Below are 25,017 nucleotides of genomic sequence, written 5' to 3'. Positions count from 1 at the left end.
TTGAGGATAAGTTTAGAGTTAAGCAAAATAACTAGTATAGAGTTAAGGGAAAGGAGGATACGTTGCTATAAAATTTGATATTAGATACCGAAAAGGCGGTGGGAGAAATAAAGAATAAAAGCAAGTAAGCATTAGTTACAGGTTTGAGAACTAAACGAGTTAAGAGGCGCTGTGGTGGGGGCGTGGAGACAGCCGCCAGCGGCTGCCAGACTGCAGGCAGTATGACAACGCTGTGTGCCGTGTGGAAATGTGGGAAAACACGGAAAAACCACCAATAATCCTACCGTCTTAAATAAGCATTATTATTATTTGGGTGCATTCCCTTTGTTATTATTTCCTGCATGTCTGCCTTTAATGTCTTTATTGGATTTAATATCTTTATTGGATTTTTAAAATCATAAATCATAAAACATATGGGTTGTAGAAATTAAAAACTACACCCTACACCCATATCCCTCCCCTTCCAAAAAACTGGTCCAAAATGCAGAGTTGGGTTATGATTACGTTTGGGAGGGGTTCTGTTTTTAATCACTCTTCAATCAGACCGCGTCCCTCAGCATCCTGTGCCCACTAGGTTCTCTTCCTCGGGCCTTTGCTAGTGCTATTTCTCCTCTTGGAACACCCTCCCACATTCTGGTCTGGCTGACGCCTTCTACTGCACAGGCATCTATGTCTCTTCTCCCGAGAAGTTTCCCCAATGTCCCGATTGGTTAGGTGTCACTCAAGTGTGCTCCTAAAACGTCATGACAACCTTTGATTAAACTGCATTGTCGCCACTTCTTAGTTCCCTGACTTCTTGCTGGCAGGTGAGCAAAGTGTGGCAGAGGTTCAGAGACCGTGGCTCCCCAGCTCCTGGCATCGAGAGACCTTTTGTGTGGACAGAGGCAAGACAAGCCAACTGTCCACGTGGAGAAAATTGGATGAGGTAGGGGAAAGCTAAGGAAGGGGGTCAGTTTTACTGGGGTTCTCACCTTTCCAAGCCTGGCTGCTTACCTCTCCTCTTCCTCCTCCACTGTAAAATGATGTGGCCCAGGAAGGTGAGAGGGGAGTGGGTCAGGTGAGGTGACCGCTGTATGGGGCCTAAAAAGTGTGAGAATCTCAGGAGCCCATTCCAGTCCTGGCTCCACCTCTAGCTAGATGGCTCGCTCTCACCCACGACCCAAGGGAACAAGATCAAGGCCACATTCAATTAGGCAAATACTGAACATGTGTGAGGTGCAGGTGGGAAGGGCTTTGTTCGAGATGAATCTGAGTCTTGTCCTCAGAAGGTATTCAGAGTGTCCAGGGCAAGGCCTCTCGATGTGGGGACCAGGCTAGAAGCCTGGGGTTAGAAGCCAGATGGGCCTGGGCTCTCATCCCAGCTCTGCCATTGTGTGACTTTGACAAGTTGCTTCCACTCTCTGAGCCTCAGTTTCCTTATCTGCAAAATGGGGACAATAATGGAACCCATCTCATAAGGTGGTTTGTGAAGAGCTGGTGATATGATGATGTGAAAGTTTAAGAAATGGCCAGAAAAGCCCCCAAATGAGAAGGCATGCGGGCGTTCATGGTGAATCTAGGAGGGCGTACAAATGCAAACAGTGACCGCAGTCTGGAGTGGGACCACAGCACTGAGGACAGGGTGCTCTCCAGTGCCAAAGGGAGCTGGACTCCAATGTTCCTAGGCCCTAGTCCTGTGCTCGCCAAATCTTTGAAGTGCCTTTTGGAGCTGGGTGTGCTCGTAGCTGACAGCAGCTAGTGCCCACCAAATATCCATGTGTTCACTCTCGTTTCCCAGCCTCCCTCAGCCAGTTTGGGCCACATGAGCGGTTCTGGACAATTGTGAGGGGAAGTGACATCTGCTCCTTTGGGGGTCAGTTCAGAGTTGATGTGTCTTCTCCATCTCTTTTCTCCTGCTGAGTCACTGGTGAAGCTCTGAAATGGGAGGCTACCAGACCCTCATCAGATGTCATGAGACAAAGAAACCTTTGTTGGGGTCAGTCATGGAGATTTGGGGTTGTTTGTTGATTGCCCTGAGGCATACAGTACTACTATTATTTCCACTTATAGAGGCCAGGTCAGTCATCATGGTCACACAGCTTGTAAGTGGGCAGAGCTGGAATTCAAACCTAGACCAGACTTGCATGGCTGGTTTTTTAGAAACTATACTTACTTCACCTCATGACAGCCTGTCCCCCAAGCGCTACTGTCACATCTGAAATCTTATGAGACTGTCCAGTAGGACAGGACCAGAGGGACAACTAGAATAATCAGGACACTTAGATCCTGCCAACGTGGCTCACATCAAGCAGTTGCAACACTCCAGTTTCGCTCCTGCCTGTGGTGGCAGGTCATGAGAAGCGACACCCAGTGAAGAAATGACAGCTCACCCTCGCTTGGCAGCAGTTACAACTGGGTCCTGGAACCCTCATTCTGTAGATTGATTTACAAGGATCGAATTCCTCCCAATGTTGCTATGCTATTCTCAGCTCTTACCCTCTTCTTCCCCAACCCAGAAAGGCAGTACTGCAAACCATCAGCTTCAGAGTGAGACCTGGGCTCTAATCCCTGCTCTGCCACTTACTGGCTGTGTGTCCTTGGGCAAGTCACTTTGTCTCTCTGAGCCTCAACTGCCTCATCTGTAAAATAGGGATAGTGATGCTAATTCCTCATAGGATGGATTTAAGCATGAGAGATAATGGATGTAAGGTACTTGGCTCGGTGCTTGGTATGTGTGAGACTGTTATCGCAAAGGCAGGCCAGGCTCCCTTTCTCCTGGGTGAGATGGGGGCTATCGGAAGAGAGGAAATCCGCGTGCAGAGTCACACCAAGATTGTTCACATGTTTATTTACAAATGGGATACACGCACATACACACGTATCATTGGGACATCTCGGGAACCTTGGAGCTGGGCTCCCCTTCTTTGCTGGGTTCCCTCCCGACTCAGGTTGGGTTCTCCAGAAAAGGGCTTCTGACGCTTTCTTGCTGCTAAGCCTGTAGGCATGCTGGTTGGGCTCTCAGTGCTTCTCGTATCCATATCTGCCTGTCTCGGAGGGCCGTGGACAAGGGGCTGTGAGCCTCTGCTCAGTCATTCATGTCTAGGCCAAATTCCGGATACAATTCTTTGGTGGTGATGCCTCGGATCACAGCTGAAAATAAGGATGAGAAAGTTCAGCGGGAGCAGTGGGAGAATGGCCGAAGCCTTGGCCCACTCCTGCGCTTCTTCCTGCTTCCCTGGTCGCCAAGGTAACCCTCCTGCCACTCCTTCCGGGTCTCTCCACCGTGGGCCCTGTCAGGCCACCCCAACCTAGACTTGCGAACCCTTGCCCCACTTTACAGAGGAGTCAAACAAAGCTCCCTAGAATCCTTTCTCCACACAGAGCAGCTAGAGTCACCTGCTCAAAATGGAAATGTACATGTACCTTGTACCCACGGCCTGCTAACAACCAGAATCCTTAGCCTGGCTCATGTGCCAGGCCCTGGCTGCTTGGTGACACTGTTCCTCCTGTTCCCTCAAAGACTCTTCTTTCCTCCTATGAGAAGGGCTCTGCTCAGAGGCCTCCCCTGACCACCTTATCTCACGCCCACCTGCCACCCTGTCCCTAGCTCGACACTCTCCATCTCTGTCCTTTGTTTCCTTCACAGCACTTACCACGTTTTATAATTTGTTTGTGTTCCTTTACTTAGTGACCACTCTCCTCCCTAACCCCAACGATGAAACGAGTCACTTGAAGAAAGAGACCCTCGAATGTCTGGTTCTCCAATGTACACCCATGCCTCGTAGAGCAGCACAGGGTAGGTGCTCAGTAAATATTCACTCAGCAAATGATAGGCCACCCGCGCCAGCTCTTACGTCACAGAAGGACAAGTCTCAAGCTGGTGTCTATCTAACAAGACCTTATGCCCTAACCACTGGGCCACAGTCCCCTCACATTCCTTTCTTCCTGGGCCCTGATCGTCCTCCTCTCTTCATCTGTCTTTATTTCCTTCTGTTTTCTTCTTCCCCTCCTTTGGGACCCATTCCTCACCGAAAGGCAGAGAAGCCCTCCCTGTTGTAAAATCCTGGATGCCGACAGGCAGCTCTGCAGCCGGTGATAAAACTCAGGCAGTAGCTGGACAGACAGTCTCGGCTCTGAACACTATCCCCGATGTCACTGGCCGCTGAACAGCAGAGTGCCCACCAATCCGAGCGAGCTGCTGCAACTGAGGCTACCTACACAATTCCTTACCTCCGAGGTGGGCTGTCTGAGCCACCCACGCACACAGGTGTCTGCCTTGGCTAAGCGCTCTGGGGAACTGTGTCACCGACATAGTGAGACTGTGTTCAAGGAGGAACAAAATACCCCTTCGAGCCACACAGAGTCGCCTTTGCATTTTATGCTTTGGTAGCAAGTCAGCCACAAGATAGCAAGGATAGTGTCTCAATCAGTCTGAGTAGTCCCCAGAAGACTGGGAACCCTAGTCTTCAGTCCAGCAGGGGGGTGAGCCCACGCTCACACCTGCCTGCAGACTCTACACTGGAGGAAAAAAACCCCAGGGACTCAGGTAAGAGCTGTACAGCTGCTTCGCCAGGTGGGCAGGGAGGGCAGGGGCATTCGGGGAGCTGGGCTGCTGAGTAGCGTGAGAGGGTTGGCAAGTTAGAAGGCCCAGGAGCAAAATCCAGGGACAGGGGACTCCTTCCAAGCCCTAGTGCCCTCTGGAGTCTTGCTACTCACCTAATTTGCCCAGTAGCATCTGGCCTGCATCCTTGATGTCGTTATACTCATGGAGCTGGGAGATGTGGTCCTCTAGTTCATCTACACTGTAGCCTCTGGGGTGAGGGATGGAGAGAGAGAATCATTAAGGAAGCTGATGAGGTTCCAAGGTTCAGAGAGTCACGAGGCACCTATTTACCAAATGTTCACTAAGGGCCTACCAGGTGCTCAGTGCTACAGACACACAGAGATGGCGAGATAGACCCTGCCCACTGAAGCTTACAGGAGGGCAGGGGATCGGCCCCTGGCAAATGCTCCCGTACCCTCCAGGAGGAGTCCTAGCCACACTGATACTGTGAACCTGGCTACAGCTGAGGGATTCACAGATGGGCCCATGAATGGCTAGTCAGATTCCCTCAAGTGTGAAATGTACATTCAGAAGCTGCTCAGTCTGTGCCATGTGGCTGGAACAAGGAGCGTGGGAAAACCCAGGAGCTGTGAAAGAACCAGCTTTCTCCAGGCAGTGAAAACCCCACTTGCAGAGAGAGAATGGAGCCCAGTGCAGACAGAGCAGAGGCAGAGAATGCGGGCCTGGGAGAGAGACCAGGAGAGGGATAACCTGCATTCCTGAGTTCCTAGTTCCTGGTCTTCCTGCGCCTGACCACACCCTGCCCGGGAGAGGCTGCTGAGACATCCTGAATTCAACGTCGCAGTCCTGTTTTTATACCGAGCTAGTATGACTGGGCTGCAGTTACTGGGTACTAGTTCAAAGTTATCTTAAGTATGCTCGGGAACCCAGTGAGACTTACTCAGCGATTAACTGAGCGATCTCCTTGTCCAGCATGTCCCTCTTCTCCTTCAGTTTCTGAATGTCAAGGTGCAGAGAATCTTCGCTGGCCCTATCAGCCTGGCCAGACTTGGGCGATGGCCGCTGAGTGGCACAAAAAGTCATTAGCCAGGTTGACCAGTTATCCACAATCCAGAACTTACAAGTTGTCCCCCAATAACCACTGCCCTCTTCTGCTTGGTAATAGACACCCCCCAGCCGCAAGTAGGATTACATTTCCCAGCTTCCCTTGGAATTAGATGTGGCCCTATAACTAAGTTCTGACAAGTGGAACGTGACCAGAAACGGTGTACGCGACGTCTGGGAACTGTCCTAGGGAGAAGACAGGCTTTTCTTTGGCCTTCATCCTTCCTGCTAGCTGGAATGTCGAAGTCACGCTGGAGCTGAGCAGTGTCTTGGATGATGAAGTAGAAGCCACACTGAAGGCATGGTGGAACAGGAGAGAGGCCTGGCTCTCTGATGACTGTTTAAGCCACCATTATCTGGGGTTTTCTTTCACTCCCAGCCAAACCCAATCCTACCCAAAGGGCCCCGGGAGTCCACGTCAGGTCTCCTTGGATTCTTCTCTTCAGTCTGTGATGTCGCTGGGTTTATAACAAAATCTTTTCCTGGGGCCACAGTTCATCTTTACTCTTTCTATCTCTAAAAGCTGTGAAGGCTGGTGCCTGGTACACTGCTAATCTTCAGGAAATGTGTGTTGGATTAACTGTCTACATGTGATACAAGAGACCGAGGAAGACGTGGTTCCTATTCTTCCAGCCAGTCAACAACGGTAGTGAGTAAGCACTATTTTGCAGGCACTGGCAAAAGCTCCAGGGGTTTAGCAATGGAGAAGACAGCAAGCCTGGCCCGCCGCCTTCATGGAACGATAGCCTCGTACCAAACATAAAACACTCAACAGTTATGCTCTTCCTCCAGAGAGTTCCATTTCAAGCTCTACTCACAGGTCACACGTCATGAGAAAGGACTTCTCTGGCCACTTCGTTTAAATGGTCACTCCTCAACCACTCACTATCTCTTTGTGCTGATGTTTTATGACATGTCATACCTCTCATTGATAATATGATTTTCATTGTTGGCCTTACACCACTGGAGCATTAACTCCACGAGGGCAAGGACTTTGCTATATTCACTGCTGACTGCACTATGTCTACAATAGCACGCGGCATGAAGTAGGCACTCAATAAAATTTGTCAAACGAGTGAGTGAATGACAAATAACTAATCAACTAGACTGGGTGCCACTGACAAGGACAGGACACTGCTTCTTCTTTGAAGCTTGATGGGCATGAGGAAAAGACGGAGAAAGGCTGAGAAATAACTTGGGAGTTCCTCAGCAGAAGGTCGGCTGGGGGTGGGTCAGCTGCCGTGGGGATAGAGAGAAGGACTGGGAGCAGCAGTGACGTACACAGTGGTGGGCGAGAGTGGGGTGGGGGACACAGGCATACTCACCGGGGATCGGAAAGCCCCGCGGCAACTTTTGGAAAGTCCTGGTTGGGTCCTGGAGAGGAATCCAAAGGAAAAATGGCATATTGTACCTAGAGTCCGCTCCAGGAAGAAGTACTGTGGGGGGCGCGGGAGGAGTTGGGAAATAGGAGTGACCGGGACTGGATCTAGTCGGGAAGGGGGGATTCTGACGGGATGGAGTGTGTGGACTGGATCGGGTCCTTAGAGGTGATCTCTGGGACAAGAAAGTGTGGTGCAGATCTATGGGGAGTCAGGAAAGGGATTGTGAAGGGATGCACTTTCCCCCTGCTGTCCGCTCCCAGCCCACCTCCTGAGCCCCGGGGTCCGGGGCCCCCGTTTCGGGGGGGTTTGCAGTGCAGGAGGGTCCAGGGCGTGGCCGGGAGAGAGGCCTCTCAGGTCCGCCAGTTAACCAGAATGCTGTGAGGAGCCCAGGAACCGTCACAAAGCGAGCTGTGCGTGCAACCTGAGAGAGGTTGGGCCCCGCCCCTTCCCGAGGTGGGCGGAGACAGCGGCTGCGCGCGCAGCTTTCATTGTGACTCTACCCGTCCGTCAAGGCCCGCGGAAGCATAGCCACGCCCCCTTTCGCTGACGTCTTTCTCATAGACCAATGGGATTAGAGGATATAGGCCACGCCCATACCGCTGTTGCTTAGTACCCTGGTTCCTCCTTTTCTGGCTCACTCTCAAAACTGCGCGGCGGCTGCCGGAAGCAATTCCGCAGTGGTCGCTGGGATTGAAGAGATATGGCCCCTCCCCTTCCCGGGATGTCGGAAGAAACCCGACAGAGCAAATTGGCCGCGGCCAGGAAAAAGGTAAAACGTGTCGGGGTCGCGGCTCCCTGACCAAGCCCAAGGCCCCTCCGACTGCTGGTCTGTGGTCAGAGTCTGTGCTGCCTCTGAGGCACACGGGGCAAACCCCTCGGCGCCCCTTGGCGCCACCCCCCAACGTCTTCTCACCAGTCCCGCCCTCCCACCCCTGGCAGCCCAGCCCCCGCCCTCGCCTGTTGCCCCCGGGTGACTTTGGGCCGGTGACCCTGGGTGCTGCCGGCTCCAGGCTCGGTCTTCGCCTCCTGCCGCCCAGAACCGGACCTCCTGGGGTTCCTGGGCTCCCGGTCGCTAAGGACCTCGGTCCGGGCCCTGCGCTCCCTTCCCCCTCCGCGGAGCGGCGACTCGGTAGAGAGGAGTGGAATGTGGTACGTCACAGTCCCCCTCCGAACTGTCATTACCGCCGCGAGCCCGGTGTTTGATCTCACGACCCAGACGCCTAGTGTTTTCGCCGCCTTTCCGGTTTCTCTGGTCGTGGCACACATTTCCAGCTTGAAGGGGACTCGGGGCTATAGGACCTAGGTCGGAGAGGTTTCAGGCTCTCTTACTCTAGACTGTATCCTACCCATAGACATGAAAAGTCTACATTTTACTGGTGATCTGGAAAAGTTGGCCACGTCTCTGGGTGACAAGGGGGAGAATGTGTTTGGTTTTCTCTCCGGTTTCTGCTCTCCAGAGAGACTTTCTAACTTTTCATCTGAATTCTCTACCTCACGTTCTAATTCCCTATGATTCTGGGACCGGATTGGCTCCCAGTTAGTGCTCTTTGCCGTGAGATATGCTTATCCTCTGTGGAGCAGATCCCGGGAAACTGCACTGCACAGCTGAGAATCTTCCCCAGATGGGCATCTCAATATGGGGTGTTCTGGGGTGTGCCACAGGAAACATATGGGACCGAAGCATCAGTTTTGCTGGATTCTCTTGAGAAAGAAAAAAGCCTTTAATATTAAGGTTCTTAGAAATGACATTTACATAGATTTGTAAGATCATAATAGACTTCTCTCTGAAATGGTGCTTGGGTTGTCTTTTCCCTGTTACCATTCCCGATTCACTAGGGGTGTCCCTTCACTGGCTTCTGCCATTAGGCTACTCTGATGGAAAAGTTTGAGTAGTGGTGTGTTACCTTTAACAGACGTCTGAGAAAGGATCCTGATGTCTGATTACTTTAAGTATTTACTTTTCCACTTCCACCTTAGTTTTGCCCTCTGGCAGCTGCGGATTCATAGCATAAACCCCAGAACTCAGAGTCAAAAGACCGAATTTAAATTCCATTATTAAGAGGTGGTGAAATACTGCCATTTGTGACAACATAGATGGACCTTGAGATAATCATGCTAAGCAAAATAAGCCAGACAGAAAAGGTTCAAAACCACATGATATCACTTATATGTGGGGTATAAATCTAAAAGCAACAAACAAACAGGACAAACAGAGACTCATGGACATGGACAATAGACTAGTGGTTACCAGAGGGCGGGGGGAGAAGGGGTTGATGGAGTAAAAGGGGTCAAATATGTGGTGACAAAGAAATCTAACTATGGGTGGTGAACACACAATGCAATCTATATATATATATAGATTATATATATGTATATATATATATATATATATATATATATATATATAGCATATATATATATATATATATATATACTGCTAAATTATACACCTGAAACTTACTGGATTTTGTTAACCAATGTCACCATAAAAAAAAAAAACCAAAAAAACAAATTCCATGATTGCCTTTTTTTAAAGCTATATTATCAGTCCATTTCTTCAGTCCTTAAGTGAGAATTATAACACTTTGTAGGGTTGTCGTGGCATTAAATCAGACGGCGAATATGAGAGTTTTGTAAATTGTAAAGTAGGATGTGTATACAGGTGTTTATAGGTCTCATGAGTCTCACTGCTTTTTCTTTCTGCAGTTAAGGGAATATCAGCTGAAGCACGGCCTTCTTCCTACAGGACCTAAGAAGAAAAGAAAGGTTAAAAATGGCAATAACCCTGAGACACCCACTTCTCATGAGTGTCACTCAGCTGAAGATGTGAGTCTTGGCTAGCCAGGCTTCCAGGAATAGGGGCACTCAGCGGGCAGTAGAGGGTAGTGGTTAAGATTGTGGAAGAAGTGTCAGGTACTGGGTAAGAATTCTGGGTCTGAATCCTACCTCTTTCTCTGCAAGGGACGTAGTGAAGGGCAAACTGTTTCAACTCTTTGGGTCTCTTTTTCCATATCAGTAAAATCCAGGTAGTGTGTCTTACTTACATTTATGATGTTGTTTTTGTATTAATCCCTTAATATAGGGCCCGGTGCGGAGAAAACATTCAGTAAAAGGTAGTTGCTTTTGGACTTTCTGCTCTGGCGGTTTTTCTTATCCCCAGTCTCAGGGGGAAGCCAGGCTGCCAGGCTGTGAGAACAACCACCTGCTATCAGGCTCTCCCTTTAGGAAGCACCAAGAGAGCCCCAGGGTGTGGTGAGGAGAGGCCCAGGTGCTGGATTAGGAGTGTCGAGTCCATCTCTGCCACCAGCTCGCTGGGCGATCTTAGGAAAATCACTTCCTCCCCTGGGCCTTGGTTTCCATATCTGTAAGATGATATTCGTTGTATCAGATCAGTGTCTTTCAAACTTATTTTTTAGCTGTAATCCCCTTTGTTGAAGCAAACGTTTCCTCGAAATTCTGGTTTTTAAAATGGAGATGGGGGTCTGGAGCCCTGTCAGATTCACTTCTATCTCCCTGGGCCCGAGGAGAGGGTCTGATGAGCGGATTCAGAGCTGCACTGGCCAGATGACTTCACTCTATGTGAGTGCATCATTCAGGGGACTTTTCCATCTGTCTGTCTCTGTTGATTTCGGCCTCCGGCAAGTGGCCATTTGGAGAGATGGCACAGGCCATGGTATTGATCCCCTTCTCTTCGCCAGCATTTCGTTTCTTTGAAACCATCTGTTCTTCCTTCCTTGACTCTCTCGCCTCTCTCTAAGCCACTTTTCTCTTTCTCCCCCTGCCCTTGTTTTTCCTTTTCGCCTCCTGTAGATTCAGGACATTCTGAAGGTGCTGGTGTCCGACCTTAACCGCTCCAATGGGGTAGTGCTCCCCCCATTGGACAAGTGGAAGGTGAGGCAGTGCCAAGACCCCTCTCTGGCTTGCTCTCTCCCAGCTGTGCATGTCCCCAAGGCTTTTCTGATTTGGGGGATACTTCGCCTCTGGCTTATTTTATGTTGCTGCCATTAACCCTCAGCCCGTTAATGTTTGCTTTTTCACCTGCTTGGTTGATTGGGTTTTTTTTCCCTTCCCCCACATCTTTTATCATCTTGGAGAAGGCAAGATGTACCTTGAAGGCTAAAGGTAATTTGGGAATAGCTTCTAGAGCAGGTGTGTGGGATATGGGCTTTTTGAGCCTCGAGTTTGAGTGTCCCAGTGGTGCTTTCAGACTAGGAGAGATTAAATAAAACCAGACTTTCAAGTCTTGTCCTGTGGGCATCTGTCCTCAAAAGACCGAGAGACCACAGAGCAGTTTGCGATTTTTCAAATTGACTAATTCATTTTGGTTTGAGTCAGCAACCTAGGGTTACAAAAAAGGGAGTTTGCATTAGAGTTATAGAGATACTAAGGATGTGAAGTTAAACAAACAGATGAGTGACCAGGACATTTCGCCCTAATGCTCTTTGAAAAATCAACTGGACACTTAACCATATTCAGTGGGCCCTTGACAGCAGAGGCACTTGGCTAAGTGCTGGAGAAGATAGGGGAACCAGATAGAATGCCCACTGAGGGAGGCAGGCTCCCCTGAAAGAGGCAAGATAAAGTGTGGCAACATTCCAGATGCTTGGCTGAGGGCGAGGTTGGTTTTAAATGGATTCGAGGTGGAGGGGGTGGCATTTGAGGTTCGTTTGAAGATTAGAGGCGGGTAACGGCCTTCCATATGGAGAGAGAGGGAAATAGGAGTCCTAGGCCGAGGGCGCGGTGCAGGTAGCGGCCAGGGTTATGAGCTCACAGAGTACATCCCAGAAAGTCGAGGAGCCAGGAGATGACCTCTCCCGGACGTGATGTTGGCACTTCCTCCTTCATTAACTTTCTCGGAGGACATCTGCCAGGCCGGAGGAGTAGCGCTGAAATGGGGCCAGGTCCTGTTGGAGAAGGGTGTGGGGAAAGGGGCTGGGACAGGGCACTGCTGGCTGGTGTTAGAGTCTTTTCAGTCATCGGGACTGCTCACGCCCAGTCAGGCAGGCCTCTCCATGCTGTGTGACTCACCTTGTCGACTCAGAGGAGCACCGAGTGGCATGGGGAAGACAGCACAGGCCTAAAGGAGTCCTGAAGCTGAGTATTTACGCTCATGTTCTGCGCCCATGTCCCTCTGTTGTCTTGGAAATGAAGACACAGATTCTCATAGTCCCTTCGTGCTGATTTTAAATCCTCTCTTTATCAGTTACTGTTTCCCACTTAAGTTTTCTGTTCCAATAATGCAGGCCTGTGAATGCAGTATCCTGGGCAGAAATGATAGCATTTCCAGAAGTGGGGAATAATGGAGAAATAAAAAGATTTTTAATGGAGTGGGACATTTGAGGAGAGTGGACAATGTTTATTATTTTTGAACTCCAGACTTAGCTACAGGACTTAAAATTAGGAAATAACTTGGTTGCTCACAGAATAGTCATGTTATGTATATTTAAGTTCTCAGAAAAATACTTTATTTCCTCTTTGGAACTTTCTCGTGTCTAATGCTAGGGATCAATGGGAATCCCAAGATGCCAAGAGGGACCCAGAGCTGGCCAGGGCCCATGGTTGAGAGGGTGCCACCTCCCCCAAAGTATTCTGCCTGCCCAACTCTGAACCCCTGCTCTAGCCTATTAGAGTCAATTATATAGGTTGGCAAGGCAACACTGATTCCAATGTCAAAGGTCACAGTGTGGACAGTAAACCAGCAAATAGCTTGACCCAGCCTCAGCTCCCCCAGGCTCTTTAGCACTCGCTCTAAGATGGGCAGCAGATCAGGGTTTTCAGAGGCCAGGACTGAGGGGTCCAGCAGGCAGTCAGCCCTTTTCCCCCGCAGAGAGGTGCAGCCTCTTCCTCCTGGACCCAACTTCACTGCACAGGTCTTGGCTCCCTAGCACTTTTCCCTCGTCAAGCCTCAGTTTGTCACCCATCTTCCCCATCTCTGCTCACCTGGCCTGTTGGACATTAGCTCTCTAGAGCGGGAGGCTTGGACTAAGTGTCAGGCCTGAGCCTGCAGGGAGGCTGGGTGGGGCTCTGGTAAAGCAGGTGGGTCCAGTTGGGGAAGAGAGAGTGGCTGGTCCTCGATCCCAGGATTGTTCTTCAGGAAGCCAAGCGTCAAAGGGCGGACAGTTACTCCTGGTTTCTCAGGTGGTTTCTTGCTTGGGTAGGTGTTTTGGGACTAGGAGGTTGGGGTGGGGTTACTTTTTACCTCCAAGAACAGGGAGAGTCTTCTAGTTGGCCAGCTTCTTTCCCAGAAAAGGCCTTAGTCAGGCAGACGCAGTCACTGGGTGGTGGGGGAGTGGAGGAAGGAAAGGGGAGCGTGAGGGGAAGGAGGCAGAGCTGCGCTGACCACATCGGCTTCTTCACTGCCACCCTGCACCCGCTGGGGCCCGTAGTGAGGCACAGACAGGCTTTCTGGAAGAACAGTGCCTTCTTCTCCCTGACTCGGCACACCTTCCTCCCACCTGCTGGGACTGCCGCAGCTCAGACCCTGATACTGTCTTTTGCTGAATGCCAGGGAGAACAAGGCCCCCATATGTTCACGAAGGAGGTCGTGCAGAACTGCTCTGAGCTCTGGCTGGCCCGAAGGCTGCAGAGCGGCCTGAGCCCTGGGTGAGCCATAGCCACACCTCAGAGTGGCTTCCAGCATGTGTGACTGTCACTCTGATTGCAGCAACACCTGTCCTACCCGCTCCACACCCTGCATCCATGGCAGTGAGATGTCTTCTTTCCCACATGGCTCCCTAACCCCCTGCTCTGTTCTGTGACAGGCGCCCAAAGACTGCGCCGCTCCTGCAGCACCACCTGCTGATGACACCATGTCACCCGGCGGTGTCACTTCCCCCTGTGCTGGTCCCTCCCGTGTCACTAGCATGGCATCAACTCAGGTTTGTGCCTCTTCTCCCTTTGCCCTCTGCCGCACTGTATGTTCACCCCTCCTCCTCCCCAGAGGACTGGACCCGCTGCGGATTCTTCCCCTTGCTTCAGGTAGCTTGGTTCCTAGGGCCAGGCACCCTTTCTGAGGACTGGGGTGAGGGAGGCCAAGACCAGGCTTTTCCTTAAGGTTTGGGGAGACGGAAGGTTCTCGGAATGAGCTTGGCTCACCCCACTGCTGGGTGATACTTAGTGGAAATTGAGTTACCACCTCATGTGTCTCTTCCCAAACAGAACCATGACGCTGAAAATGGTCCTAGTCCCATGGATGGAAGCAAGTGAGTGTCTCCTATGGGGGAGCAGTTCCGAGGCTGAGGGAGTCAGGGCAGGCCACTGCCCGTGACCCCTTCTTTTCCATCGAGCCTCCTACATCCCTGACTCCTGTGTTCATCCCCAGATTCTCATCTACCGAGAGCCTACGTCAGCTTTCTCAGCAGCTCAACGGTCTTGTGTCCGAGGTACCCCAGAAATGGGAACCAAGAGGGGGTCAGAGGGAGGAGGAACATAGAATAGAAACTGAGGCAGAGGTTCCTTTGCGGGTAGAAGACGTGAGAGCAGTCGAGTTGGCTGGGTAATGACTAGTCATTCCTTCTCCGAGTCTCCCCTTCGAAGCTGTGCAAACGAAGGATTTGGACCACGAGGTTGGCTACGTCATTTTATCTCGCTGCACCTCGAAAGCACAGGATGAGAGGTGCTCGAGAGAGGTGAAGGGGAGATAAGAACCAGGAGAGGTTGGCACAGAGGGATTACTGTAGGAAGGGGTCAGCTTAGGCAGAAAAGAAAATTTTGCCAGTCGATGGAGACAGGAAGTCTGCAGGCTTGTCGTGGAGGGAGACAGAGCATCTCCATGTGAGCTCTTTGATCTCTCCTAGTCTACATCCTACATCAACGGGGAGGGCCTAGCATCTTCTGCTAACATAAAGGCTCTGGAGGTGAGTGGCCCTGGACTGGCCCAGTGACCCTGTAGGCCAGCCTCTGCCCCAACAGCGGGGGCTGGGTGCCCCGCTGCCAGCTGAGACAGCCCAGACACCCCCCAACCCTAATGATTGCTCTTTCTACCTCTTCCCCCACCTTCCTCCAACTCCTCCTCTCTGCATGCGCCTCAGAGCCGGTATCAAGAGCTATCTCTAGCCCTGGACTCCAGCAATCTAACAAACAAACAACTCCTTAGCAAGATAGAGGAATTGGTAAGAGTCCAGTGGGGTCCCCTGATTTCACGCTGCCAGTCGGGGGCTCTGAAGAAAGGGCCCGGGGCCCCTGGTGCCAAGGGAGAATGGGGTGCCGGGGGGCTCAGGTCTCAGCTGGAGGGACCCCAGAGCACAGAGCATGTAGCATGGCTCTTTCTCTGGCTGCCCCTTTGCCTGCTCTCTGTTCTTCAGACACCCCTGCTTGAGCCCTCTTTACACCGGCCCTGGTGGCTCTGTTGCCTCTGGGGGAAGCGTAGCTTGACTGTTGTGGTCTGGCTCTGACTCCGCCCCAAACTTGCTCTTGTCTTTGACCTTGAACAATTTACGTCTCCTCTCTGCGCTTCAGTTTCCTGAGAAGGTAGAATTAGAGGGTGTCCAAGGTCCCTTTTAGCTTAGAAAAATCAAAGACATGAAGGTTCTTTTCATTCCTATATCTCTGCTTTTGAGAACAGAACCCTGCCTGTGGTATGTGCTTAGTAAATATTCGTTGAATGAATGCACCTTTCCCAATCACGAGCTGGCAGAAGGGGTAGTCTTTCTTTTCTCAGGCCTCATTTCTAGAGGTTTATGTCATTGTCCTCTCATGGGAATTTCGATTGAGACACTCGTTTCCGTACCTGGGAGCAAAGCTACCCGAGACCCAGAGTCTCTGCTTGGGCGCTTTGAACTTTCCCCGCGAACGTTCCCTTTAAAACCCATTCCTGGCCCCTGCCCATTTCTCCTTCTCGATCTGGGGAGCATAGCAAAGGGGACAGCCTCAGTTACCTTTCTTTGACTCTTCCCACAGAAACAACAGAACCAGGAAACTGTGGATCAACTGGAAAAAGTAACGTGGTTTCTTTGCTCGCGATATGGCTGAGGGGTTTGGGGGAGGACTCAGATGCACAGGCCTGTTCTCCTCTGGCCTGCCCCTGGCCTAGAAAAATAAAGGGCTCACTCTGCCCGTCTCCTGTCCATCCCTCACCTATCTCCCACCTCAATATGATGTCACTCGGGGTGGGGGGGCGGCCCGTCCTGGTGGCATTTTGGGAGCATGTCCCTTGCTGTTTTCTCTCTGCCTCCTCCCAGCAAGATATATTTCTTCTTTCTTCCCACAGGAGAAGGCAGAATGTGAGCAAAAGCGCTTGAAGGAGCAGGGGGCTCTGAGAGAGCAGCTGCAGGTGAGTGGACCGTAGGGTCTCCCCTCATGTCCCCTGGGAGACACTTCTTTCCCTCTTTCTCAGCACTTATTTGGCTTTTCTCCCAAAGGTTCATATCCAGACCATCGGCATTCTAGTGTCTGAGAAGACGGAATTACAGACGGCCCTGTCCCATACCCACCAGGCAGTCAGGCACAAAGCAGGTGGGACTCTAGATGCCCTGTCCCCTTCCGCCCTGGCATGCAGGCCGGCCTCCGGTGGCATTCTTTCTTCGGGCTCCATTTCTGTCATTTCAGGAGAGGTGGAGGATCTTATCTGTCGCCTGAAGTCTTCCCGGCAGCGCATCGCTGAGCTGGAGCGGACGCTGTCTGCTATCTCCACGCAGCAGAAACAGGCGGACAGGGTGAGCCCAGCACCCAACCCGGCCCTGCCACTTGGGGAGTGGGCAGTGAGCCTCAAAGTCCCTTCTGTAGAATGGAGTGTCTCGCTTCCCAGAGGGCAGCTCATGCCATTTCTTACAGCTTTAAGGTCATGCGGTTGTGAGAAGCAGCCGGGGATGAGTTGGTTGCTGTGGGATTTGGGGTGTGCTGTCTCCAGCGAGGCCGGGGTGCAGGGCTCAGAGCCCGGTGCCAGCCCTGCCCTGACTGGCTGTGTGCGAGCCGGGGCCAGGGCGCTAGGTATTTGGGCCGCCCTGGTGCAGAATAGCGTTTTCAGTATGTTATTCTCCATGCAGAAAGGGGAGGAGTGTGTGTGTGTGTGAGAGTTCACAACAACCCAGGGGAGAGGAACAGGCTGGCTGGGAGACATGGCACTTCTGTGCCTTCTGAATTTGGGGCAATGCGAATGTATCATCCATTCAGAAAATGAACAAAAAGTTGTAATACAAATTTAATTCCCCCTCTCATGCCCCCACCCTAGGAAGAAAATATGGAAAGAATCAGACAGATCCGAATGTCTAATTATAGCTCTAAGTGATTTTAGGCAAGCGAATTAACCTCCGATGCTTTGTGTCATTCACCTGTAAAATACTGATAAGGATAGTGATTGCCTCCTATTGCGATTGTGAGGATTAAAAAGGTTGGCACAGTGCCTGGTAAAGTGCTCAATAAAGGTTCAAGAGCGATGATGATAACAGTAATAACGATAGCAATATTATCAGCTATCTCTGGGCTTCTGTCAGCCAGCTGTGAATTCGATCTCGGCCTGCCTCTTCCACCCTTACCGAGTTCTTATTAAAAGCAGATGAGAACATGGGCTTGGAAATGCTTTGAAAAAATATACAGTGACTCTGGGTGACTAAGCGTGGCCATGGCATTGCTGCCGTTGCTGTTAGTGTGAGCTGTGTCGTCCGCCTGCCCAGCCCTGACTTGGCCTTTTTGTTTTTTCAGTACACCAAGGAATTAACCAAAGATCGAGATACCCTCAGGCTGGAGTTATACAGGAGCAAGTAGGATGGGGGTTGGGGAGGCCAGGGGGTCCTCGGGCTGGGGGATGTGCTGGGAAGTGGGAGGGATACCAGCTGTGGACATGCGCTAGTCTCAGCTGTGCCACCGACTCATGCTTGGCCTCACGTGATTCTTGTCCTCTCTCTGGCCTGTCATTTGTGACTCTTGATCCTGGGATCCCTTCCAGTGACACTATTCTGTAGTTCTTTGCGAGGGCGATGGGTTGATCAGCACAGTGATCCTTTCTGGTCTTTGTTCATGCCTTTTCCCACTGTCTCTGGCCATAGCAAAGCCAATGAGGACCTGAAGCAGCAGAACTCAGAACTGGAGGAGAAGCTTCGGGTCTTGGCGACTGAGAATTCGGCTATGCAAATCAGGTTTGAGGAGTCGCAAAAAAAGCTGGAGATGTCAGAGCTGCTGCTGCAGCAGGTGAGGGGCTGGAGCCCCAGGGACTACAGGGCAGCTGGGGTCGGGTCTCTCGGGATCATCGTGGGTGGCCCCCACAGGAGCTAGGAAATTCGGATCCTTGTTCTGGTCTTGCCATAGACTCCTCTAGATTTTGAGAAAAATACAACTTGAGACCCTCCCCAAACTGTGGAATCAGACCTCAGGGATAAGGCTTTTTAATTTTGTCATTTAAAGCATCCTAGTTGAAAACTATTGTTTTATAGATGACATTTATCAGGCTAGCCCATGAGTCTGTTGACTTCCTCTTGAGGGCCAAGCCACCAGGTAGTCAGCGCGCCTGGAGAGCCCCTCTGCAGTTTTTCTTCACACTGAGCGATACTTTGCCTTCATGTAACTTCCACCCACTGGTCTTTCTTCCCTCCAGAACAGCACAGGAAAAATCTCATCTCTTTCCTAAGACAGATCTGTCTTAGGAAAAGTGTGTGAGCTCCCTGTCCTTCCTAAGATCTTTTCTGAGCTAATCAGCCCGGCTCCTTCAACTCTTGCTCCCTCCTGATCGCGCTCTTCTGGATATGATTGTCAGGGCTCTTTTATGGTCAGGACCCTAGAGTGAAACATGAGTCTCCAATTTGGCCTGGGCAGCAAATGGATTTTAATACCTCCTCGCCTCGCCTCCCATCCATCTGTCCACTAGGGGGCAATCTTTGTGCCTGTTCCTGTGATAGGCAGTCTAATAAACGGTCTACTAGAGATACAAGAAGTTAGGGCTTAAGGGCGCTCCGAAATTCAGGTGGCTGCTCATACTTTTGACCCAACCACTCCATTTTGAGGACCAGCACATGTGTCACCTTACTCATTATAGCCATCTAAAAGGCCATTGGTAAAGGTATACTGAAAGCATGCTGCGTTGATATATAAGACTATGAAACCATTTCAAAAATTAAATATGTCTTATTCATAGCAAAGTGAAAATAAGTTCTAGAACCATATATGATAGGCCCCCAAGACAACACAACTTGTAATGTGCATTAATTAAATTTGTTTGCATATGCATAGAAAGGGTCTGTAAGGGTACACGGGAGATTGATGGGATTGGGGGGCTAGAGGAAAGGTTGGGAGGACTTTGAACACTTACTGTCTGAATAGTTTACAATGAGTATTTAGTACATATAAACCCTGTGGACATGGTACTAATAACACGAGGATGGAAATCTTTATCGCCCCTGCATTGTACGTTGACCCAAGCTCAGACTCTTTCGGGAGGCGTTGCATGGGTTGCCAGATCTAACCTCATTTTTCACCATCCAGCTTTCCAGTCAGTCTGAAACCCCTGATAGCAAGCAGCAGTTAGAGCAGGCCCTGGAGGAGCGGGCAAAGCTGGAGGCACATGTGGAGCAGGTGAGGCTTTGCAGAGGGAGGGGCGTGGAAGGAGGTTGACCCCAGGTGACCAGGAGCCGGTGAGGCCCAGTGACAGCCCCTGCTAACTTCCATGTCCATTCTGGCAGTTGAAGGATTTGCTGAAGCAACTGCAGATGGAGAGAGACCAGTACGCGGAGAATCTGAAAGAAGAGAATGCCATTTGGCAACAGAGGATGGAGCAGATGTCAGAGAAGGTGAGATGTGACCTTCGGCCCCCCCACCTTAGATAGGTCATTTGATCTTTCTGGGCATCTAGAAAATGGGAATCGTATCGTTTGCTGTGTGCAGCCAGAGGTGGGTGTGCGTGTTTTGTAGGTGGGGGTAGAGAGGGAGATGGTCGCTTGGCTATTCATTTGTCCCCTCCTTCCATATATTCTTTCCCCTGTGCTTTTGGCAGATGTGCAAGTTGAGGGAGGAGAAGGAGCAGAGCGTGAGTCAGGTGCAGGAGCTGGAGACCAGGTTGACCGAACTGAGGAACCAGATAGGTAAGCTGAGGTCAGGGCGATCTGGGAACAGGACTTGTGTCAGGAGAGCTGGTGAGGGTGGCTAAAAAGCCCCCAAGGGGGTGGGTGGATGGAAGGTCATCGTGGCAGCGGAAAGAAGTCTGTTCCAGGAGTTGGCAAGTCTTGCGATCTTTCTGAGCCTCGGTGTCTCCATCTGCAAAAGGATGGCATGCTCACTGCCAACCGAGTTGTCTTGAGCATAAAAATTTAAACAACTCTATTTGAAAGTGTCTCGAAAGATTGAACATCATATGAGTGTGAGGAGCTATCAGCCAGGAAGCCAAGCTTTTGGGTGAGGGGGCCAAGTTAGGAGCCAGGGACCAAGAAGAGGGTGTTTTGAGACTGCAGAGGTTCTTACCGTATGCTTCCTTCCTCAGCCGTTCCCCCACCCCAGCAGCCCCCAGCAGGGCCTTCGGAGATGGAACAGCGGCTGGAAGCCGAGGCCAAGCAGCTACAGAAGGAACTAGAGAGCCTGGCGGGGCAGCTGCAGGCCCAGGTGCAAGACAACGAGGGTCTGAGCCGTCTGAATCGGGAGCAGGAGCAGCGGCTGCTGGAGCTGGAGCAGGCTGCCGAGCGCTGGGGCGAGCAGGCGGAGGAGCGCAAGCGGGTGCTGGAGACCATGCAGAGCGACCGCACGACCATCAGCCGTGCTCTCTCCCAGAACCGGGAGCTCAAGGAGCAGCTGGCCGAGCTGCAGAACGGCTTTGTCAGGCTGGTGCGCCATCCCACCCGCCCCGCCCTCCCCATCGGTGCGGTGCGAGACACTTGACCCCTCTGGGCCTCCGTTTTTCCACCTTTAACATGGGGTGCTATGGGCCTTATGTGAAACGGTGCCTATGAAAGCACCGTTTTCATAGGTGACCCCGAGAACCCTCCCCCGATGTGTGCAGGGGGAGCCCTGCTCCCTTCCCTGAGCTGAGGGAGGCGGACACCGTGTGCTGGGGTCTCCAGCCATGTTAGGTGGCCACTGATTGCTTCTCTCTGTCCAGACCAACGAGAACATGGAGATTACCAGCGCGTTTCAGTCGGAGCAGCATGTCAAGAAGGAGCTGGCCAAGAAGCTGGACCAGCTGCAGGAGAAGCTGGAGGAGCTGAAGGAGACGGTAACCCTGCCCCGAGGCTGGGGAGGGCTGGGAGCTGGGTGCCAGCTTCTGGGGATGGAGGCGCTCGGGCAGGGATGAGCCAGGCACTAGGGCCAGAATGAAGCAGTGCCAGCTAGAGAGACACCTGACCCCATGGTTCTTCAGAGCCTGTGACCACTGTGGCCTGCCCTCTGACCTTCAGAGGCGGGTAGCCCTGCGCCACAGGCCATCATCCCCGAGGGAGGCACTGAGCCAAGCTAGAGGAGCAGTGTGCCCGGTGCACGATGGGCGGCCCCTGGCAGTCAGCCCTGGATTCTAACCTCAGCCCCACTGGTCATTATTCACAACGCATCTCTAAGCCTCGGTTTCTTTAACTTAAAAGAGAAATTGGCATTTTCCTCATAGAGGTAGTGAAGATTAAATGAGAATCATACATGTAAAGTATCAGGCATTTAGTGTGCACTTGACAGACAGATGTTGGTCGTTTTTCCACCAGTCTGTGGCCTAAAGTTAGAAAGCACGTTGTCAAGAGGCGTGAGGCTGGGTGAAGGTGACATGAGGCTATGGGCAAGGGAAGCAGTCACTGAGTCCCTGGAGTGAGGAAGCCAGGGGTCCGGGCAGGCGGCGGAGCCCTCAGTGCCTGCCTCAGGCACGGGGTACTATGCCTGCCCTCTGCAAGCTATAGGTCCAGAATCGGGAGGCAAGCCACCACTTGCCCTCACTCCCTGGGTCTTCCCACAGGTGGAGCTGAAGAGCCAAGAGGCCCAGAGTCTGCAGCAGCAGCGGGACCAGTACCTGAGCCACCTGCAGCAGTATGTGGTCAGTTATCAGCAGCACGTGGCCGCCTACCAGCAGCTGGCCTCCGAGAAAGAGGTGCTGCACAAACAGGTCCTGCTACAGACCCAGCTCATGGACCAGCTACAGCATGAGGAGGTTCAGGTCAAGATGGAGGCCGACATGGCCCGCCAAGAGTTGCAGGAGACCCAGGTGAGGGATGTGAGTGCCGGGCTCCTGAGCAGCAAGGTCTGCAACATATGTCCCTTCTCACTCTTTTTCCTGGCCCCTTAGGAGCGCTTGGAAGCTGCCAACCAGCAGAATCACAATCTACAGGCCCAGCTGAGCCTCATGGCTCTGCCTGGGGAAGGTAATTGGGACTCTCCAGAGAGAGAAGATGGAGCCCAAAGATGAGGGAGACTTAGCAGCATAGAACTGAGTTAGAAGGGACCTTTAGGAGACGGTGAATCCTTTTCCCCTGGATACGGGCTGGCCCAGGGTTGCATGGTGAGGTGGGGCAGAGCTGGGCCCCGAGCTTTCTTCCTGGGCCACTCCACCTCCTTGCGGGGTTGTCTGAGGACTCTCCGGCTGTCCCCAACAGGAGACGGAGTGGACATTGAGGAGGAGGACAAGGAGGCTCCCCGGCCAAAGCTGAGCATGCCGGAGGACCTAGAGAGCCCAGAGGCCATGGTGAGCTGACCTCCCCGCCCCTTCCCCGTCCCACCTTCCCGCCTCCCTCTGAGGTTCCTTCCAGACACCCTTCTTACCCTTGGCTTCCACCCTGTGACTTCTCTTGGTCCCCAACCTCCCCTGGGAGCCGATGGTCAGACACCACGTCATCCTCGAACCACAGGTGTGCCCGTGGAGGCCCTGAGAAGGCGGGGGTCCTCTCTGCCTCAAGCCCTTCCCGCTTGTCCTGAGCATGTCCCCACAATAGCACACACGCTCCTCTTGCTCTCAGGTGGCATTTTTTAACTCGGCCTTAGCCAGTGCTGATGAAGAGCAGGCACGGCTGCGTGGGCAGCTCAAGGAGCAGAAGCTGCACTGCCGGCGCCTGGCTCAGCTGGCAGCCCCGTCCCAGCACCCGCTGGAGGGGGAGGCCCCAGCCCCCCGCACTGGGGGAAACGGTGTGCCCGCAGAGAGGCACCAGGCCCTCCAGGTGGCCATGGACAAGCTGCAGGTGAGCGAGTCTCCCCCAGCAGCGGACCAGGGAGGACTGGGCTGGGTGGGACTGGACAGGGGGCTGCTGAGCCCCGACCCCTCCTCTCGGCTGCAGGGCCGCTTTACAGAGCTCATGCAGGAGAAAGTGGACTTGAAGGACCGTGTAGAGGAGCTGGAGCATCGCTGCATCCAGCTGTCTGGAGAGACGGACACTATTGGTGAGCGAGGCGGCCAGGACCGGGATGGAGGGCGCCCTGGTGGATGGGGAGCCCCAGCAGCTGAGCCCTGTCCGCCTGCCCGCCCCGCCCCTCCCGCAGGAGAGTACATTGCCCTGTACCAGAGCCAGAGGGCTGTGCTGAAGGAGCGGCACCGGGAGAAGGAGGAGTACATCAGCCGGCTGGCTCAGGACAAGGAGGAAATGAAGGTAGAGGCCCTGACCATCTCTGCAGGCGGGCAAGGGGGCAGGGGTCGGGTGCTGAGCACCTCTCTCTCCAGGTGAAGCTCCTGGAGCTGCAGGAGCTGGTGTTACGCCTGGTGGGCGAGCGGAATGAATGGTATGGCAAGTTCTTGGCGGCTGCCCAGAACCCTGCTGGTGAGCCCAGTGCAGTGGCCCCGGCCCCCCAGGAGAATGTTGCTGCTGACAGCCAGGGTGGTGAGTAGAGCCCCCAGGGTGGGGGGGGGCAGGCGGGCAGGGGAGGGCTCGCGCATCGCTCAGAGCCCTGCCTCCCTCTCTCCAAAGATCTCCATGAAGTGAGCCTTGCTGACAATGTGGAGCCTACTCAGGGAGAGGCCCTGCCGGGCCTGGCTGCTCCCGCTGAGAACCCCACCGCACAGCAGATTATGCAGCTGCTGCGAGAGATCCAGAACCCCCAGGAGCGCCCAGGCTTGGGCAGCAACCCCTGCATCCCCTTCTTCTACCGGGCTGATGACAATGACGAGGTGAAGATCATGGTCATCTAACCGCCTGACACTAAAAGACAAAGCCTGGAGAAGTGGGGCCGGGGCTCTGTCCCCTGCTCTCTGTCCCTTTTCCTCCTTTCCTGGCACCCCTTCCAGGTCAACCCTTCCAGATCACCCTTTCATCCCTAGACTAGCAAGATAGGGCCCCCGAAAAAGGGGTATGATGACCCCCCTGCCTACTTGGGGGAGAAACAGGTATAGGCCCCTTGGCCCCTTGGCCAAGGCTGTCTTAATCTCTGGGCTGCTACTAGTTCCAGAAAAACAAAGAGCCAGAAGTGCAGTATAGGTAGTTTATTTTAAGAGGCTACCTCTCTCGGGGAGCAGGGGCTCCCTGGTGGCCTCCTTACCCCTGCCAAGCGGTCCTTCATTTAGAGGGGCTCATGCATCCTCTGCTCAGAGGCACTTTGGGGCACAAGTGCCCCCCTTGTCCAGGTATACAACTGGGCAGCACTCTCACAGGCCTTGGGACAGTTGGGGCTAACCAAGGCCAGCACAGGCGTAAGCTGGTGGCGGGGTGGGCTCCCTCTCCAGTGTACATACTATATCTATGTAACATTTTGTATATTCCAGGGGTAGGACAGCCCCCTGTATCATAGCAGAGGTCGGAGCTGGCAGATGGGGAGCAGGTTCTATTAAATATTTGGGGATGGGGGAACTTATTTATTGATAGCATAGGACAGAGGAAGGAGGCAGGGATGGGGTGGTACCCAGGTGATTCGACTCCTGTTTGTTTTACTTTTTATTTCAGAATAAATGAATTTAGCCATACTGCTTGGCCTTGTGTGGTCCTGTTTCAGGTCGCTGGGTCCTGGGTTCCGTGCCAAGGGCACTGAACGGGGAGCGGGTCCTGCCAGCAGAGGGCGTCTCAGGGCACCCAGTGGGGTTAGAGATCTGGGCCTGTCACCTGCATGCTGCTTGGTGAAGCCTGGGGGATCCTGAGGGGATTACCAGGGGGCTATAAAGGACAGGCCCGCCCTAATGGCCGA

The 25,017-nt window shown here is 52.7% G+C and overlaps 2 protein-coding genes across 6 annotated transcripts; one reads left to right on the top strand and one right to left on the bottom strand.

Annotated features, from left to right (window-relative positions):
• Nucleotides 1-2,801: 2,801 nt before the first annotated feature.
• On the bottom strand, nucleotides 2,802-7,392 carry SWI5 (SWI5 homologous recombination repair protein; the record flags this gene model as incomplete). The annotated part of the gene is made up of 5 exons (XM_039861461.1): nucleotides 2,802-3,129; nucleotides 4,696-4,790; nucleotides 5,484-5,605; nucleotides 6,973-7,021; nucleotides 7,295-7,392. Coding segments are annotated over 5 exons (429 nt in total), but the record flags the coding sequence as incomplete, so codon positions are not given.
• Nucleotides 7,393-7,650: 258 nt separating this feature from the next.
• On the top strand, nucleotides 7,651-24,799 carry GOLGA2 (golgin A2). Of its 5 annotated transcripts, none has more exons than XM_039861536.1 (27): nucleotides 7,651-7,798; nucleotides 9,736-9,855; nucleotides 10,840-10,920; nucleotides 13,791-13,907; nucleotides 14,188-14,231; nucleotides 14,351-14,411; nucleotides 14,826-14,885; nucleotides 15,060-15,140; nucleotides 15,928-15,966; nucleotides 16,238-16,300; nucleotides 16,389-16,482; nucleotides 16,576-16,682; nucleotides 17,668-17,726; nucleotides 18,012-18,153; nucleotides 19,441-19,530; nucleotides 19,638-19,745; nucleotides 19,949-20,036; nucleotides 20,432-20,769; nucleotides 21,044-21,157; nucleotides 21,878-22,123; nucleotides 22,205-22,280; nucleotides 22,512-22,600; nucleotides 22,872-23,090; nucleotides 23,187-23,289; nucleotides 23,389-23,495; nucleotides 23,567-23,723; nucleotides 23,811-24,799. In XM_039861536.1, the coding sequence occupies exons 1-27, from the start codon at nucleotides 7,730-7,732 to the stop codon at nucleotides 24,029-24,031; spliced, it is 3,093 nt and encodes a 1,030-aa protein (XP_039717470.1). In that variant the 5' UTR covers nucleotides 7,651-7,729; the 3' UTR covers nucleotides 24,032-24,799. The 5 variants fall into 5 exon arrangements, with proteins under 5 accessions (XP_039717470.1, XP_039717473.1, XP_039717472.1 ...); XM_039861537.1 differs by lacking the exon at nucleotides 7,651-7,798 and adding an exon at nucleotides 10,446-10,608 and having other exon boundaries at nucleotides 9,741-9,855; XM_039861539.1 differs by lacking the exon at nucleotides 10,840-10,920.
• Nucleotides 24,800-25,017: the final 218 nt, after the last annotated feature.

The sequence above is a fragment of the Pteropus medius genome, unplaced genomic scaffold (genome assembly GCF_902729225.1).
Source record: "Pteropus medius unplaced genomic scaffold, Ma_sr-lr_union100, whole genome shotgun sequence".
NCBI lineage: Eukaryota > Metazoa > Chordata > Mammalia > Chiroptera > Pteropodidae > Pteropus > Pteropus medius.
Note: the sequence above shows the minus strand (reverse complement) of the source record. Positions and strands in the feature narration are given on the sequence as shown.

What these genes read in the sequence shown, in the direction of transcription:
- GOLGA2 (XM_039861536.1), top strand. Translation starts at nt 7,730, where the DNA reads ATGGCCCCTCCCCTTCCCGGGATGTCGGAAGAAACCCGACAGAGCAAA. An exon ending in TGGCCGCGGCCAGGAAAAAG is followed by an intron (nt 7,799 to 9,735) that starts GTAAAACGTGTC and finishes TTCTTTCTGCAG; the next exon opens with TTAAGGGAATATCAGCTGAA. An exon ending in TGGAGGCACATGTGGAGCAG is followed by an intron (nt 19,531 to 19,637) that starts GTGAGGCTTTGC and finishes CCATTCTGGCAG; the next exon opens with TTGAAGGATTTGCTGAAGCA.